Below are 16,255 nucleotides of genomic sequence, written 5' to 3'. Positions count from 1 at the left end.
CGGAGCCGAGCCGAGCCACCCGGCGACGGACCCGGCCGGGGCCCGGGCGCCCTCAGGGCTCCGCCCGCCCCGCGCCTGCGCGGTGCCGCGCTGCTCCCGCCGTGCCCCGCGCTGCCGCCGCAGCCCCGAGCGGAGCGGAGCGGAGATGGCGCTGCACGTCCCCAAGGCCCCGGGCTTCGCCCAGATGCTCAAGGAGGGCGCGAAGGTGAGACCGCCTTGGGATGGATGGATGGATGGATGCGCGGATAAGCGCAGGGGTGGGGCGGGAGGAGCCGCAGGGTGGCGGCGCGGCAGAAGCCGCGGGAGGCCGGCGGGCCCGGCGGCAGCACGTGTGCCGCGGGGCGGGGGCCGGGCCGCTCCCCGCTCCCGACCCGCGCCGGGCCGGACCCCTCCGCGGGGAGCGGGGCCCGCCCGCTGGAGCCCGCCTGTTGGAGCGAGGTTTCTGAGGCACGCGGCCTTCCAGAAAGCTCGGCGGGATGGATCCCGCTCCCCGCCCCGCCCCGGGCCCGGCCCTGCCGCTGCCGCCCCGGGATGCGCCCGCGGCCCGCTCGGGCCCGCGCTGTTCCGCAGCTCTGGCAGCGGCCGGGCAGCCACATGCAGCCGGGCCCCGAGTTAAAGCTGTTCCGAAGTATCCGGGTCGTTCTGCTTGTTTTTTTTTTTTTTTTTTTTTTTTTTTTTGATACCTTTGTCAGCGATGCAGAACAATGAAATGCTTTCTGTATGTTTCCTTGCCAGTAAATCCGGTTTCACTGTATTTAACGTTAACTAAAGTTTTGGTAGAGTTGAAGGATATGTCCTTTTGTTGAAAAGTGGGCAGAAAGCAAGTAAGAGTGGTTTTTTTTTTAATTTTTATTCATATAATAATTAAAAGAGTTTGGATTGGAAGGGACCTTAAAGATCATTTAGCTCCAAGCCCCATCTGGTCTTGGACATTTCCAGGGTGGTGCATCTACAGTTTTTCTGGGAAATCCATGCCAGAGCCTCACCACCCTCACAGGGAAGAATTTCAGGGCTTCCTAACACTTCATCTAAACCTACTGTCTTCCAATGTGAAGACATTACCCCTTGTCCTGTCTCTCCAGGCCCTTGTCCTAAGTCCCTCTCTCCAAGAAAGAGGGAAAATAGGAAAGTTTTCCATTTGCTGCTACTTAACAGAAAGAAGAGTGAAGGTAGCAGCTCTGAGAGCCCTTTGTGTTTCTTTTTAGAATCCTTCTTGGAGCCAAATAATGGCCTGCGTTCAGGGCAGGGGCAGAACAGGGAAGCAGAGTGGCCTCATTGTTAGAAAATTCAAGGCCAGAACAGCAAGAGTTGTCTTCTGCAAAACAAGGAGGCAGCTGGCAATCAAAGATGTTTGGTTATTACTGATTTTCTCCCTTCTCTTGCAGGCTGCACAGTACTTTTTATCCTGCTGTTTCTTTCTTAATGTCCTTTCTGGGGATCCCATCTTGTCTTAAGGTTTCCAAACTGAAGCCAGGGTTGTTCACCTTCTCAAGCACAGATATTTTGCTTAATCATTCTGCTTCTGAATTTTCAAACTGCACATGTTTTAAATGTAGAACTGAGTTAAATTATTTTTGTATCATACAAAGGTGCGAGTTAAGAACAATATACAGAAGCCCTTGCCCCTCTCCAACTGGGTCTTCTGTTTATTTTTGGCATGGCACAAAACTTTTTTGGAAGACTGAGGGGATGCAAACTGTATTGCAAGTCAAGTCGCTGTTCAGATTTTCTCTTTGGAAGCTTTTTGTGCCTGCTGAGCTGCCTAGCTGAGAAGGTGTACGCAGTAGTTCTCACTGTCTTTGGGTAAGGTTTGGTGTCTGTTTAAACTGCATGTGAAGTACCAAATGTACATTAATAAAAAACTTCGAGGGGCTCAGTAGATTGATGCTGCTTTGATGAGAAATTACTAGTTCATCCCTTTTTTTTGTTAGCCTAATTCTGATCAGTGGTTGTTCTCTTCAGCATTATTCAGGACTGGAGGAAGCTGTCTACAGAAACATCCAGGCATGCAAAGAACTTGCTCAAACCACCCGTACAGCATATGGACCAAATGGTAAATAAATTCTAAAATTATTGCTGCATTTTTGGGACAAATGCTACGTTTGGAGGCTGAACATACCTTGACAAAGAAGCAGCTGTTTGTTTCTGGGGGAGACACACTGGACTTGCTCTAAAACTGCAAATGTGTAACTATTTCTTTGTGACTGTAGAAAACGGATTTTTTGTTTTGACAGCTCTTGAGTTATGCTCAGTGCCTGATTTTGCCAGGTTTTTGTAGCAGTTACTGTGTTCTCTTTGAAACACAGAATAAAATATATGAAAAAGCATAAAAATTAAAGGAAACATGGTAACATGGTAGGTAATCATAGTGAACATAATCTTGTTCAGTCAGATATATAGAAACAAAATATTCTGTACCATTTAATTAAATTATATGCTGGTATTTCAGAACAGAAAACTGCTTACTCAGAAAGTACTGATTTCTCCTCAATGTCCTACACTTCAAGTATTATTTCACAAAAATGTTTTGAAGTTCTTAAATTATAAACAGAGCTCACCATTTTAATGTGCAAGATACACCTGAAAGTTAGGAAACAGTGTCCATGCACAAAATATTGTTTGCATGAGGAATTATTTCTATAAATTGTTTTTTTTCCCCATTTAGGAATGAACAAAATGGTTATCAATCATCTTGAAAAGCTTTTTGTTACAAATGATGCTGCTACTATCCTGAGAGAGTTAGAGGTAAGTTTCCTTGCTTCAGGTGATGTCAGTTGTGAGCCAGTGTTTCTGCTCATGGGCTGTCATGGTTCTGACTGTCACTAAGGAAATGTCACTCTGACAGGTTATTTACATATGTCACTTTGGAAGTAATTTACTTTTTTCACTGAATTTGAGGTCCACAGTGAAGAATTTAATTCTTTTGTGAAGCATCATTAATAATTATAGGAAATGCTTAATAATTCCTTATTTTCCCCCAAAACCAGTAGGTTTAAAAGAGGATATGTCTAGAAATGCAGTGGTTTGGAAAAGTCTGCATGACATAGCTGTTGAGTTAATCTCCCAGTGTTGTTGCTTGCCATGTTCTCCTGACTGTGTAGAATCCATCAGTTGAATTTTAGAATCTGAGGCTATAGCAGCATCGTTCTGTGAATACTGTGAAGGCATGAAAAGACTTTCCTAATTGTTCCTATGATTTAAATATTATATTTGTGACATAATGCGAATAATATTTTCCTGAATTTTATACTTAGTGATAGAGATTATGTGAATATGAAATATTTACTTATTGAATACATTGTGTTGGTGTTCAACATGAGTAGAGTAACTGTGGAAGTCTCAGTTCTGTTTTTTTAAGAAATATCTGCATACTAGTGACCTAATCTGATACGTTTTGCATGTTACTTTCTGGTATAAAATGGCAGGTATAAGTATTCAGGAATATGGTATTTTATTGCATTGATATGAAAGAAAAATGAAGCAGTGCAGTCTTTAAGCAGAGCCCTCCCCCACTGCCTCCCCTTAAAATGAAACTGTTGTTTAGACACATATTTTGTATGTTACACATGAATTCAATTTGAAGATCTAAACTCCAGACTTTCCCTGTTGCAGAACTCAGTTGTGAAGCCACTACATCCTATGAAAGTAGCTCAGAACCAGTGTCAAGGATATCTAATGTATGTTGTAGTGGCAATGTTCAGTTCTCTGATTTTTTTTTTAATATATATTTATGCTTTTTCTTACTAGAGAAGTTAGCCAATTAAGAATATCTGTGCTGCTTTCTTTTCCAATTCTGTGCATTCTTTATATCTCTAGGTACAATTTGAAATAAGAGAACTTAAAAAGATGCATAGAAAATGCCTGAAGCTGCAATCTTAGGTAGTGTGTTAGTCACCAAGGTCTGTAACTTCTTTTAAAGGTCCAGCATCCTGCTGCGAAAATGCTTGTGATGGCTTCACACATGCAAGAACAAGAGGTTGGAGATGGAACAAATTTTGTCCTTGTTTTTGCTGGAGTTCTTCTGGAGTTAGCAGAGGACCTTCTGAGGATGGGGTTGTCTGTCTCAGAGGCAAGTTAGATTCTCATTACAGTTCACAGAGCTTGAATCCAGATTGCTGCTGGTCAGTGTTCTTGGGTCATAATGCTGTGAAATCATCTGCTTTCTGCCCACCTAATTTTTTAGATAAAGATGTTTGAAGGGGAACCATGTGTTCTGCTGCTTGTGATTGCTTGCTTCCCTTGTAAACTTTTGCATCTGTTAATGTTTTATGGCTATTTGAAACGCAGTTAAAAGCAGCATGAATTCTTGTAGTGAATATTTCCTGTTTGCCTCACAGGTGATTGAGGGATATGAAAAGGCTTGCAAGAAAGCCCTGGAAATTCTCCCAGATCTGGTGTGCTGTTCTGCAAAGAACCTCCGAGATGTTGAGGAAGTGGCATCTTTGTTGTCCACGTCAGTCATGAGCAAACAATACGGCAATGAACGGTTCTTGGCAAAGCTTATTGCTCAGGCCTGTGGTAAGTGGGGCTGAAATAGGTATGGGCAACAGCTAAAAAACTGTGAGAGTTGGTTTGGGAATGGTCCTTCCATCTTCATGGAAGATAGCAAGGATGGTTAGTTGAGCAGGTGGGATTGGATGGAACGCTTTACCTCTGAAGTGAGGGTAATCCTCGTGTTGAACTCTGCATTGGCATTGCAGCTCAGAAAAGGTTTGCCTTTCCTGCTAGGCATTTCTGGAAATAGCTTTCAAGTCCTTTTAGTGCAGAAATCCATCTTTCTCCCTCTTTATTCTCATAAGGAGGTCATATTGTGCTTCACATGAGCTGTTTTTAGTCGCAGCCACAGAACAATGGAAGTAAGACTGTAGTTCTGTTGAGTTACCCCTTAAGATTCCTGGGATAAAACCTTCATTTTTAATTCCAGTGATTTCTCTAAATACTCTGGGTTAGACTTACCTCTTTGAGTGCATATTTGAACTTAATTAACTGAGCAGCCTGAATAAATGTTTCTTTCTGATTATTACTTTGTAAAAACAAAATGTCTCTATGCCACTTATTAGCAGGTTATGATTGAATTTAGGCAAACATCTCAATCTACTGAAATTAAATAGTTCAGAAAAATTCCAGGCATTATTTATGGTGTCATTGTTCTACTTCATTCATTAGGCAAGACATAATCATTATTTTTCTTCTTTTTTTTTCCCCAGTTTCTATTCTTCCCGATTCTGGTCATTTCAATGTTGATAATATCAGAGTGTGCAAAATTGTGGTAAGTTTGAAGTAGCTGGCTTTACTGTAATTATTAAGGCAAATAGTGTAATGAGGGTTAATCTTTGAATTTCCAGAGTCTTTTCTAATTTTGTTGTGGCAGGTATACCAAGTTTTGGAAATTAGTTTTTCTCTTGTTAATACCCAGTAGCAGCATTCAGAAACAAAAATCATTAATATTGGAAGTAATCTAAAATGTGAACCTGTTAGACAATGTTTGTTGTTGCTGAATGAGCTGAAGTCTTACACTTAGGCTGTTATATCCAAATGATTGTAAGGTCTGCTGTTCAGGCAGAGTAGTGCAGTTTTTGACCATAAATGGTCAGCAATACAATGTTCCTCCATTCATAGAATCAAAGAACAGTTTGGTTTGGGCTGGAATGTGTCTCAAAGATCACCCACTTCCAGTTCCAGCCCCCTATCATGGGCAGGGACATCTTCCACTAGACCAGGTTGCTCCAAGCCCTGTCCAACCTGGCCTTGAACACTTCCAGGGATGGGGCAGCTGCAGTTTCTCTGGGCAGCCAGGGCCTCACCAGCCTCACAGGGAAGAATTTTTTCCTGATACTTAATCTAAACTTACTTTTTTTCAGTGAGAAACCATTCTCCCTTGTCCCATCACTACTTGCCCTTGTTAAAAGTCTCAGATTCTGTTTTATTTCCTTTCAGGGTGCTGGTATTTCTGCTTCCTCAGTACTGCATGGCATGGTTTTTAAAAAAGAAACTGAAGGAGATGTTACTTCTGTCAAAGATGCAAAAATAGCTGTGTATTCCTGCCCTTTTGATGGTATGATAACTGAAACTAAGGTATGTTATAGCTCAAAATAAGTTACATCTCTATTTATGCATATGTGCTCTTATTTTTAGACTTAGCTATAAATATTCATGACACTTGGTGATTGAGATATTTTGGTGAATATTGATTTTCTTAGTATAGAAAAGTTCTGAACCTTGATTGCTTCACAGGGTTTTTGAGATAGGGGAAATGGTGTTGGTTTTTTTGGGTTACTTGAGCCAAACTATGCCTTGAATTTCTGAACCCCAAGGTTGTCTAGAATTGCCTGGTGATTTCCTTTTTTTTTCTCTCTTTTTTATCCTGTTGCCTGGGGAGTATGTCAGTATTAAAAAACAGAATGACTTAAGGTTTACAGATAGGTTGGGCAACAAATTGGTTTGTCAGGATCTTGTAGGTGTATGGTTTAATGCTGAATTTTAACAGTGTATGTGTTTTACTAGGGCACCGTCCTAATAAAGAATGCTGAAGAACTGATGAATTTCAGTAAAGGAGAAGAAAATCTCATGGATTTGCAAGTCAAGGCTATTGCTGATAGTGGTGCAAACGTAGTAGTAACAGGTGGCAAAGTGGCAGACATGGCTCTTCATTATGCCAACAAGTACAATCTTATGTTAGTAAGGTAAGTACTAGGAGAGCATGAAAACATTGGGACTACCAGATTTATGAAATGTACTTGCCAAGTTAAGACAGTACTTCTGCATGTGGTAACATTGTTATGGAAACTTCTTTTTAAAGGCTGAACTCCAAGTGGGATCTGAGAAGACTGTGCAAAACTGTTGGTGCAACAGCCCTACCCAGACTGGTATGTACTTCCCAAATGAGGTGCAGGAGGATGAGAACTGATGAGCAGGTTCAGTTCTTAACTCATGTTTTTCTTTCTAGACTCCCCCTACTCTTGAAGAAATGGGTCACTGCAATAGTGTGTATTTATCAGAGGTTGGGGATACACAGGTTGTGGTGTTTAAGCATGGTATGTATGTTCTGTAGAACTGTTGACACTGCTGTTCTGAAGTGTTTGTATGTGTTTTGGATAGAAGATTAATGAATTAATTCAGTGATGCATGTCTCTGAACAGAAAAGGAGGATGGAGCCATTTCTACTATCCTCATTCGTGGATCTACAGACAATCTGATGGATGACATAGAGAGAGCCGTGGATGATGGTGTCAATACTTTCAAAGTGCTCACAAGGGTGAGTAATGAGTACATTTGAGTTATCAAAAGTGAGGAGTGGATCAGTGTGAGGCAAGGCTTGAGCTGCTCTGTGCTCTGGAGGGCTGTGTAGGGAAGATGGCTGGTGTGAACATAGGCTACATAGAAGGTGGTGCTTAGCATGGACTGCACTGAGTTTTCCAGTAATGAGTGAGTGCTTGGAGGTGTATTACCTTTACCACTTTTTAAAGACAGTCAGCTCTTTCTTGACTTACTCCCTAAATGTTTTGTAATGTTCCTTGGAAACCAGGCACAGAAGAAAAGCTAGATAGCTTTGTCACTTGGGATCAGGAGAAAGTGATTGGTTGCAGACTCAGTTTCTAGTTCATTCATGCTTCCTCCACATAATACAGGTAGGTTTTATGGATGGAACAACTCTGTTTTACAGAGGATTTTTTTGTGGGAGCAATTTATGTGGTCTTATTATTTCAATTTTTTTTTAATACAAAAATAGATGTTCCTGTATTTGCTTGGAAAACAGCATGCAAAAATTGTTAAAACTGTTAGAATATCAATATCCTCTGCATACCAAGACATGGATATTGATTTTGAGTACAGAAATGCTGAGCATTTATGATTGTCGTGTTTTAAGATTTATGAAGATTACTTTGAGGGCTAAGAGACCAGAGTTAATAAGTAAATTCTGGTTTGCCAAAGGATGTACAAAATGCTTAATTTGAAATGCAAGAAAACAGAAGTCCCAACACCTTGTAATACCTGTTGACGTATTAAACTTAGAGTACAGTAGATTGGTTTCCTGTATGATATTTCCCACCAAAATAATGGGAAAAAAAGAAAAAATCTAGGAATGCTGTTACAGTTAACCAGGAGTTGAATTTTTTTTAAAAGCCAAAAAATCCAAGACACAAATCCCACTGCATTATTATTTTGATTTTTACAAAAGAAGCTGTTTTTCTTGAAAGGCATTGAAGTGAATGAGTAAATTCTGGTAGATTTCCCTTAAATGCATGTTTGTTCTGAAGTGGATTCTTAGTAAGTCTGTGTGGAATAAAGTTCGGTTGCATTCTTGATAGACTAGAAAAATCCTAATAAACAATAAGAAGTAATGGATGCTTTAAGCAAAACATTGTGTTTTGGTGTGGTCTTTCCACAGGATAAACGTCTTGTTCCTGGAGGTGGTGCAACAGAGATTGAATTAGCCAAGCAGATCACATCTTATGGAGAGGTATGGCAAACAGGCTTCTTGGTTTTTCATCTTCACACACACATTCTTACCAAAAAATACAAGTATTCTGTCATACCAACATAGATATTTGTGTAATAACAAGTGTGGGGGGAAATGCCTCGTCTTACAGTTTTTGAAATGCTGACATGGTTTTCATCTTCATTTTAGACTTGTCCTGGGCTTGACCAGTATGCCATCAAGAAGTTTGCTGAGGCATTTGAAGCCATTCCTCGAGCACTGGCAGAAAACTCTGGGGTAAAGGCTAATGAGGTCATCTCCAAGCTTTATGCCATGCATCAGGAAGGGAAGAAGAATGTTGGATTTGATATTGAGGTAAATAGTCTCTGATGTTACTTGTTGCCCTGCAGTGCAGGGTTATACTTAATAGTACTTCTATCAGTATGAAGTATTTATAGATTGTTTTAAATTGTTGGGAGCTCTGGGTTGCACAGTCTAGAATAATAACTTCTTGTATCTGCAATCCTTAAATGTTCTTTTTATCAGCAAACAGTTCAGTTCAGTGTAGTATAATGGCCTTATGTCAGAGGTGGAGGGGGATACTGAACTAATGTGACAGGCCATAGGTCTTCCTCTTCCTGCTAATGGGTTAGGAATGAAGGTTTTCTAAAGGGAGAAGATGAGATTGGAAAAGTGATACCACCTTGCTAGGTGAAAGCCTGGGAAAGATTTGAATAATGTTTTTTTCCCATCTGACAGGCTGAAGCTGCTGCAGTGAAGGACATGTTGGAAGCTGGCGTGTTAGACACGTATCTTGGAAAGTTCTGGGGTATCAAGCTAGCTACAAATGCAGCAGTAACTGTCCTAAGGGTTGATCAGGTAAGTTCATGTGCATTTGGGTGCTGAATTAAAACCTGGGAGAACCCTCATGCAAATAGGTGGAACCTCCTGAAAATGCAATGTGTAAGCATAGTGCTACTTGAGAATGTGGTGTGTTCATTTCTGGAAGCCAGGAAGGCGTTTTTCAAGAGCTTGTAATCTGGAATGTGGCTGCTTCTATAGCAGTACTATTAATGTGTGTTGGGATATTTTTTTAAAGATTTTGTTGATATTTTGAAGACAGTTTATATTTGTATCCAGAGAGCTACCCTAACTTCTGTAGGAGCAAGCTTTAGTAGAAGAAATCTTCTCGCGTACATTTTTACACGAAAATCCATTTTTTAGGAAAAATAGAGGTTACAGTCTTGAGGATAAAAATCTTTCATTATTTTATGAAACTTCAGCAAAAATGAATTTGCATGTAAAATTTTTGTAGATTATTATGGCAAAAACAGCAGGCGGTCCAAAAGCCCCTAAGCAACAAGGACATTGGGATAAGGATGACTGGAAAGATGAGCCTGAAAACTAGAGTGCAGTAAGCTCTGTTTCTCTAGCAGAGAGGTATCTGTGAGTGCATGCATGAGTTCATTGACAAGCACATGGCAGATTGTATGCTCCTTGAGAACACATAACACTGCTGTCTTCTGCTGTGTGCTGATTGCTATCCTGTGTTTGTGCCCTTTGCAAATGGATTCTGCTCCTGAATCCAAATTTTCATGGAAGGGATGATGTGCAAGTGCAAGTTCAGATTTACCTTACTTGTCCATGTAGCCAGAGCAGGGAATGAGCTTTAACATGGTAGGACTGATGGACTTCATGGTTTTAAAGTGTGATACTTAAGAGACAATAATTGAGAACAATAGCTTGATAATCCTTTCTGTAATGTGCACCCTGTAAACTAGTCTGCTGTTGGCCTATTTAAGCACTCACTTTCTGTAGACTAACTGAAATCTTACTTTGCATGCAAAAATGAGGTAAAATACCTTTTTTTACTGTATCAGGGCTCAGCCTCTACCATTCTCAAGAAAAAAAAAAAGAAAAAGTTGTTAATATGTCAATTAGATAGATACTCACTGGCTTGGGTTCAGAGTAGGGAAGTTGCATGAATGTAGTGAATGCTAGCAGCCAGCATCCTGCGGCTGTAGAAGAGGGATACAAGTCTGATTTTAACATTAGCTTTTTCTACTTCTCTGTTCTCTTCAAGATTATTATGGCAAAACCAGCTGGTGGCCCAAAACCTCCATCAGGAAAGAAAGACTGGGATGAAGACCAAAACGATTGAACAATTTAACTGTATTTCTTAAGTGACATGACTTTGTGAGTTTTTTAATATCCCAGTTGGAGCCTGTCACAGTGTTTTGCTCTTGCCTTTAAATTATGAAGAGTGTCCAATGGAGTGCAGAACTTCAAACACCTCAATAAACGTACTCACTGTTAAAATGTTGACTTGCTTCATTTGGAGCTGGCATGACATGTCGTTCCCAATCTGTGAATGTGATGGGGATGAATGACACTGTGGGTATGATGGGCTGACCCTTGGCTGGCTGGCTGATGCTCTCTTCCGATGAAGAAGGAGGCAGAACTTCTCAGGGGCTGAGTTCAAGGGGGAGATCACATACCAATTCCTGTTGCAGGCACAAGAGACCCAATGTGCAGGGAGGCTGACCATGAGCCTGCTGCAGGGAGCTTGTGATCCATGATTGTCGTGGCTCTTTGTGTTCTTATTTGCACTCCTTGGCCAGTACTTGAGTGTAAACAGCCAAATGAATGTCAAAATAATTAAGTGTTGCAGCAGATCTCCTGCATTCAGTAGCCCCTCTCCTGAGACCCCAGTTGGAGCACTGTGTGCAGATGTGGTGTCTCAAACATAGGAGACAGAGGGCTATTAAAATGAGTCCAGATGAGGGTCACCAAGTTGATAAGGGGACTGAGCACCTTCCCTGTGGACAGGGGCAGAGAAAGTCAGGGCTGTTCAGCCTGGAGAAGAGAAGGGTGTGTGGAAACCTCACAGCACCTTCCAGTGCCTGAAGAGGCTACAGGCAAATTGAAGAGGAACTCTGCATGAGGGAATATAGTGACCGGAAAAGGGGAATGCCTTCAAACTGAAATAGGGAAAATTTAGGGTTGATACACAAGAAGAAATTCTTCCCTGTGAGGTGTTGTCACCGGTTGCCCAGAGACAGTGTGGCTGCCCCATGCCTGGAAGTGTTCAAGGCCACGCTGGATGGGGCTTGGAGCAGCCTGGTCTAGTGGGAGATGTCCCTCCCCATGGCAGGGGTTCGGAACTGGATGATCTTTAAGGTCCTTTCCCACACAAACCAATTTATGATTCTATGTTTCATTTTTTTTACTTGCAGCTCTCACCTCACACTTAATTCCCCATGCTCTCAAAAGGGCATCCTGACAGCAGTGAACTGCATCACATTCTAATAACCTTAAAAATAAATGCTGAGCAGCACTAGCCAGCATGATGCAGAGGGCTGGAATCTTTCAGCTGAAGTCCTCTGTTAAGATTAATCTTAGGAAGTAAACAGCTTATGTGTCTCCAAGTAGCTTGAAAGGAGAACTGCACTTGAAATCCAAGCCACTTCAATAATTAATCCTTTTACTACTCTTGCCAGAGCTACTCTATCTCACAACCAGAAGGGAGTGGAAGGCTAAATCAAGTCTGGAGCGATCTTATGCCTAAATAAGGCTGCCATACAACAGCTCTACTAATGCTGGCTTTATAGTAAGTTGTTGGTGAGGCTGAAAAATAAACTCAGCAAGTTTTCAGAAGGATTGACATACTGCTATAGTCAGCTGCATGAGGGCCACTGCTGATGGCTCTAAGGGTTACAAGAACAAGATGCCCATTTTCTTGGTAAGGCTCTTGTGAAAAATGCACTGAATGCAAGCAGCTGCTGCTCTAGTGTGGCAGACCCAAGATTTTATTCACATGGAAGCCAACATGAAGCTTGTGGAGGAGAGAACTTCAAAGTTACAAGTCAGTGCAGGACTACTGGTCCTTATGCCTGCTCTGCGGAAAGGCTACATGGGACTGCCTGTAGTGAGAGTGAACCAAGCACTCAGCCTTGCCAGAGCACCAGCAAAAGAATTCCTGGAGCATTTGCAAACTTGAGAGCTCCTCTATTGGACATAAACCAATAGTGAAAAGGGAGATGAAGCTGCAATTGTTTTGGCTCTTAAGATGTGTAGGCTTATTGTGCTTCAGCTTCTTATGCTTGGAGCCCAGGTCTAAAAAGCGCATGGGAACACATGATAGCCAAGATTAACTACAGTTCAAAAGTAGAGCTGGTTGCTTTAAAGTGAAAAACCTGCTGATCAAGATTTATATCAATACTAGCAATTTGCATGTTCCTTCTCAACTATATATATATATAGCATCAGCACATTCTCTCAAAGTGGCAGAGATTGTCATTACAGCCAAGCATTTCTAGCTGCAATTCTGACTGACAGAAGTGCCAGGACAGAAGGCATTTGCCAACCTACCCTCTTTGCTGTGCAAACTGACATTCGCAGTGCAAATATTTTCACATTCTTTCATTGTCGCCGTGTCTGAGCAGCTAGAGGTCACGCAGATGAAAGTGTCAAGACAGAAGATGTTCTCAAAGTATACCTCCTCTTCTTAACAGCTTTTAAACTGCTCACAATCCTCTGCATCTTCTGTCCCAGATAGACCTGCCATCACTTTTTCACTCTCACATCTTTGTTGCAAACGTCCTGCAGCTGTTTGCATAGAGAAAAGCTCTAGAAATCAAAGCAAGCCTTGGGCTGCACCTTCCGCCTGCCCCATGTAAGCCACATCAAACTCACCAGTGCACTCTACTCTGTCCTTCCCTTCTCCTCTGCATCTACCATTGTGTTCTCTGGATCTCAGAACCTACAGGTAGGCACAGTTGTTTCCACAGAGGGGTTGGAAGAGGCACAGGTAGCAGCACAAATAGCTCTCGTTGAACTTTAATCCTTACAACTGCCACCATGAGTTTGATTGTTAGGCCAGTAACAGCCACGCTCCTTTTACAGCCTGTATGCTGCAGCTTCGTTCTTTGACTCTTGTAACCTGTCCTGCTTTTACTCTCCCAGAGGGGAATCGGCATCTATTTCTCACACAGATCATTGTGGCAGCAGCGAAGGGCTGTAGTGCACTGCTTCTGCCAAAAGACGCTCGGGCCAGGCACTTACATTCTCAGCACTACGTAGCCCCGTATTCTGGGTCTTCTGTTATCTGAATCACACCTACTGGAAAGCATTTCACAGAGAGAAAATGTGCCAGGATTAGCCCTGAAAACTGGTGGAAATTTGTATTTGCACCACATTCAAGGGGCAGTCCTCTTTCCTATACAGCCTGCTGCCTGCTCCTTCTTAACTTGAAGGACCAGTGTGCACATTACAGCCTCACAAGGACAAAAGATCTGGAGGGATGTCGCAATGTATTCGTGCAGCACAGACACTGAAAAGTGGCAAAGCTGAATGCCTTCGCTGAGCTTCACTCCTGTGCAGATGACAGAATGAAGCAGCAGAGTACTGGGATGTTGTGTGCAGTGTACCTCATTGCAGAAGTCAAGAAAGAGCTCGTTGACAGAGTCAGGTGAGAATACGCTTGCAGCCATGAGACTTCATCACAAAATGCTTTATCCTGAATGCTACCATAGCAGAATCACAGAATCACAGAATGGCCAGGGCTGAAAAAGACATTAAAGGCCATCTAGTTCCAGCCCTCTGACATGGGCAGGGACACCTTTTGCTTGTGGAGCTATGAGGATCTTTCTCTCTGTAAAATTCCTGGAGCATAGCCAATATTATATTCCTTTAGAGATCCTTGCTGCCCTAGGGGAGTGGTGGACAGTCTACAGCTCCAGTATTTCAGCCAGACCCTCTGCCTTATTCAGCATGGCTACTGCAGCAAGGACGTCATCTATACTGGATTTCTATCCAAAATGTATGCAAGGCACAACAAAGAATATACCCAAAACACTGACCACAGCTTATGGCCTTCAAAACAAAAATCTCAGGATGGCCATACTGGATCTTCTGATCCAAACCATCGGGAAACATTTCTTTATAGATGAAAAAGGCTTCTGTGTATTGTACAAAAATAGTTATGTAAACCAGAGTTGCATGACTAAATATTTCTATTTAATTTGAACTATTTTTATCAATATTATTTATACATTTATTTTCAGTGCGTTTGGTAAAAAAATGTATAATTTAAAAGAAATTATTGGATGTGTACTAGGTACTACGGTTTAGTTGATGTGTTGGTTTTGCATGGCTTGGTTTTTGGTGGAGAGGGAAGAAGCCAGCCACAGAAGTGATTTTTTATGAAAAGCTGCTAGAAGCTTCCTCCATGCCTGGCAAAGTGGATCCATGCTTGGCTCTAAGAACAGACATGCTGCTAAGCCAATTAGAGAAGCTGGTAGTACCTCTGTAATATATTTAAGAAGGAAATCAAAACTGCGGCCAGTTAACTTTTAAGTTTGCAAATTTTTGGGTTGGCACCACATTGTCAGCCAGTGCGAGTGGCCGCAAATGGAGGCCATTTTTCCCAGGTCCAGGGTATCAGCTCAGAGGTGGCATTTGGGGCTCTAAGGGAATGCTTCTTCCTAGTTGCTGTCAGCTTTAGTTTTGGAGAAATCCAGCAAAGTTTGCAAATTTTTAGGTTGGCACCCCAGTGTTGACCAGTGTGACTGGCTGCAAATGGAGGCCATTTTCCATAGGAAAAAGAAGTCATTTCCCCAGGCTCTGGATATCAGCTCAGAGGTGGCATTTGTTATCTGAATCACACTGGAAAGGTTTTCAGCTGCGTCTCACACTGAGGAAATGTGCCAGTATAACAAGGTTGCCTGGGCCATACCCCTGAAACTGATGGAAACTTGTACTTGGTCCACATTGACCTATATCAATTTGCCTGGTTTTGAAAAAACACAGATCTCTGAAATCAGTGGCATAAATTACTACATCACACTTGAAACAATAACACACAGTTTTCTGTAAAAATATTTGGCCTTTTTAAAAATTCTATGCTATAAGTAATGTGGTCATGCCTAAAGGCGCAAAAGATTTTCCATTTCTATTCTATACTTTATTATTATTTAGAATGAATTGATAATGTGTTATTCAGTGCTGCACATACAAAACAGGACATATAGAACATACAGTATGGTTCAAAATCACATGACTAAATTCAGTGTAAACTGATTTTAAATTGTCTCTATACTATTCTCATGCCTCTATCAATACAACCAGAGATGATGTCACTCATATCTGCAAACACAGAATCATAGAATGCTTTGGGTTGGAAGGAACCTTTAAAGAATTTCTAGTTCTAAGCATCTGCCTTGGGCAGAGACACCTGACTCTAGATCTGGTTGCTCAAAACCCCCTCTAACCTGACCTTGAACATTTCCACTAATGGGGAGTCTACAACGTCTCTAGACAACCCATTCCAATGTGTCACCATCCTTATTCTAAAAAAGATATTTATTAGATTGCAGACAATCTAAACCTTTATTCCCTCAGTTTAAAACCATTGCTCCTTGACCTGTCACTACAGACCCATGGTAAAAAGTCTTTCTCCATCTGTCCTATAGGCTGCATTACACATATGGAAAGGCCACAAGAAGGTGTCCCCACAGTCTTCTCCAGGCTGAAAACCACCAACTCTCTCCGTTTTCTCTCATAAGAGAGAATCTGATCATTTTCATGGCCCTCCTCTGGGCTCATTCCAACAAGTCCCCTTCTTGAGACTGGTTTCCACTTGTACATTGAAACATCAACCGTAACTCTTTGAACATCCATCCATCCATCCATCCATCCATCCATCCATCCATCCATCCATCCATCCATCCATCCATCCTTCCACTCATTAATCCATCCAATCCTTTATTAATCTGAAAGCTCACTCAACAAATCCATGCCTCTCCAATACAGAAGTAAGAACGTTGTGCGGGACCT

General features: G+C 41.8%; 1 protein-coding gene across 2 annotated transcripts; it reads left to right on the top strand.

The window, feature by feature from the left end:
- Positions 1–52: 52 nt before the first annotated feature.
- Positions 53–10,738, top strand: CCT8 (chaperonin containing TCP1 subunit 8). 2 transcript variants are annotated; one of them, XM_064410755.1, is made up of 15 exons: positions 53–205; positions 1,963–2,053; positions 2,666–2,745; positions 3,920–4,069; positions 4,338–4,518; positions 5,208–5,269; positions 5,938–6,075; positions 6,505–6,683; positions 6,800–6,866; positions 6,947–7,034; positions 7,140–7,255; positions 8,390–8,461; positions 8,630–8,794; positions 9,179–9,298; positions 10,503–10,738. In XM_064410755.1, exons 1-15 carry the CDS (start codon positions 146–148, stop codon positions 10,578–10,580), a joined length of 1,647 nt encoding a protein of 548 aa, XP_064266825.1. In that variant the 5' UTR covers positions 53–145; the 3' UTR covers positions 10,581–10,738. The 2 variants fall into 2 exon arrangements, with proteins under 2 accessions (XP_064266825.1, XP_064266824.1); XM_064410754.1 differs by lacking the exon at positions 10,503–10,738 and adding an exon at positions 9,735–10,465.
- The last annotated feature ends 5,517 nt before the right edge of the window (positions 10,739–16,255 follow it).

The sequence above is a fragment of the Passer domesticus genome, chromosome 2 (assembly GCF_036417665.1).
Source record: "Passer domesticus isolate bPasDom1 chromosome 2, bPasDom1.hap1, whole genome shotgun sequence".
Classification (NCBI taxonomy): Eukaryota; Metazoa; Chordata; class Aves; order Passeriformes; family Passeridae; genus Passer; species Passer domesticus.
Note: the sequence above shows the minus strand (reverse complement) of the source record. Positions and strands in the feature narration are given on the sequence as shown.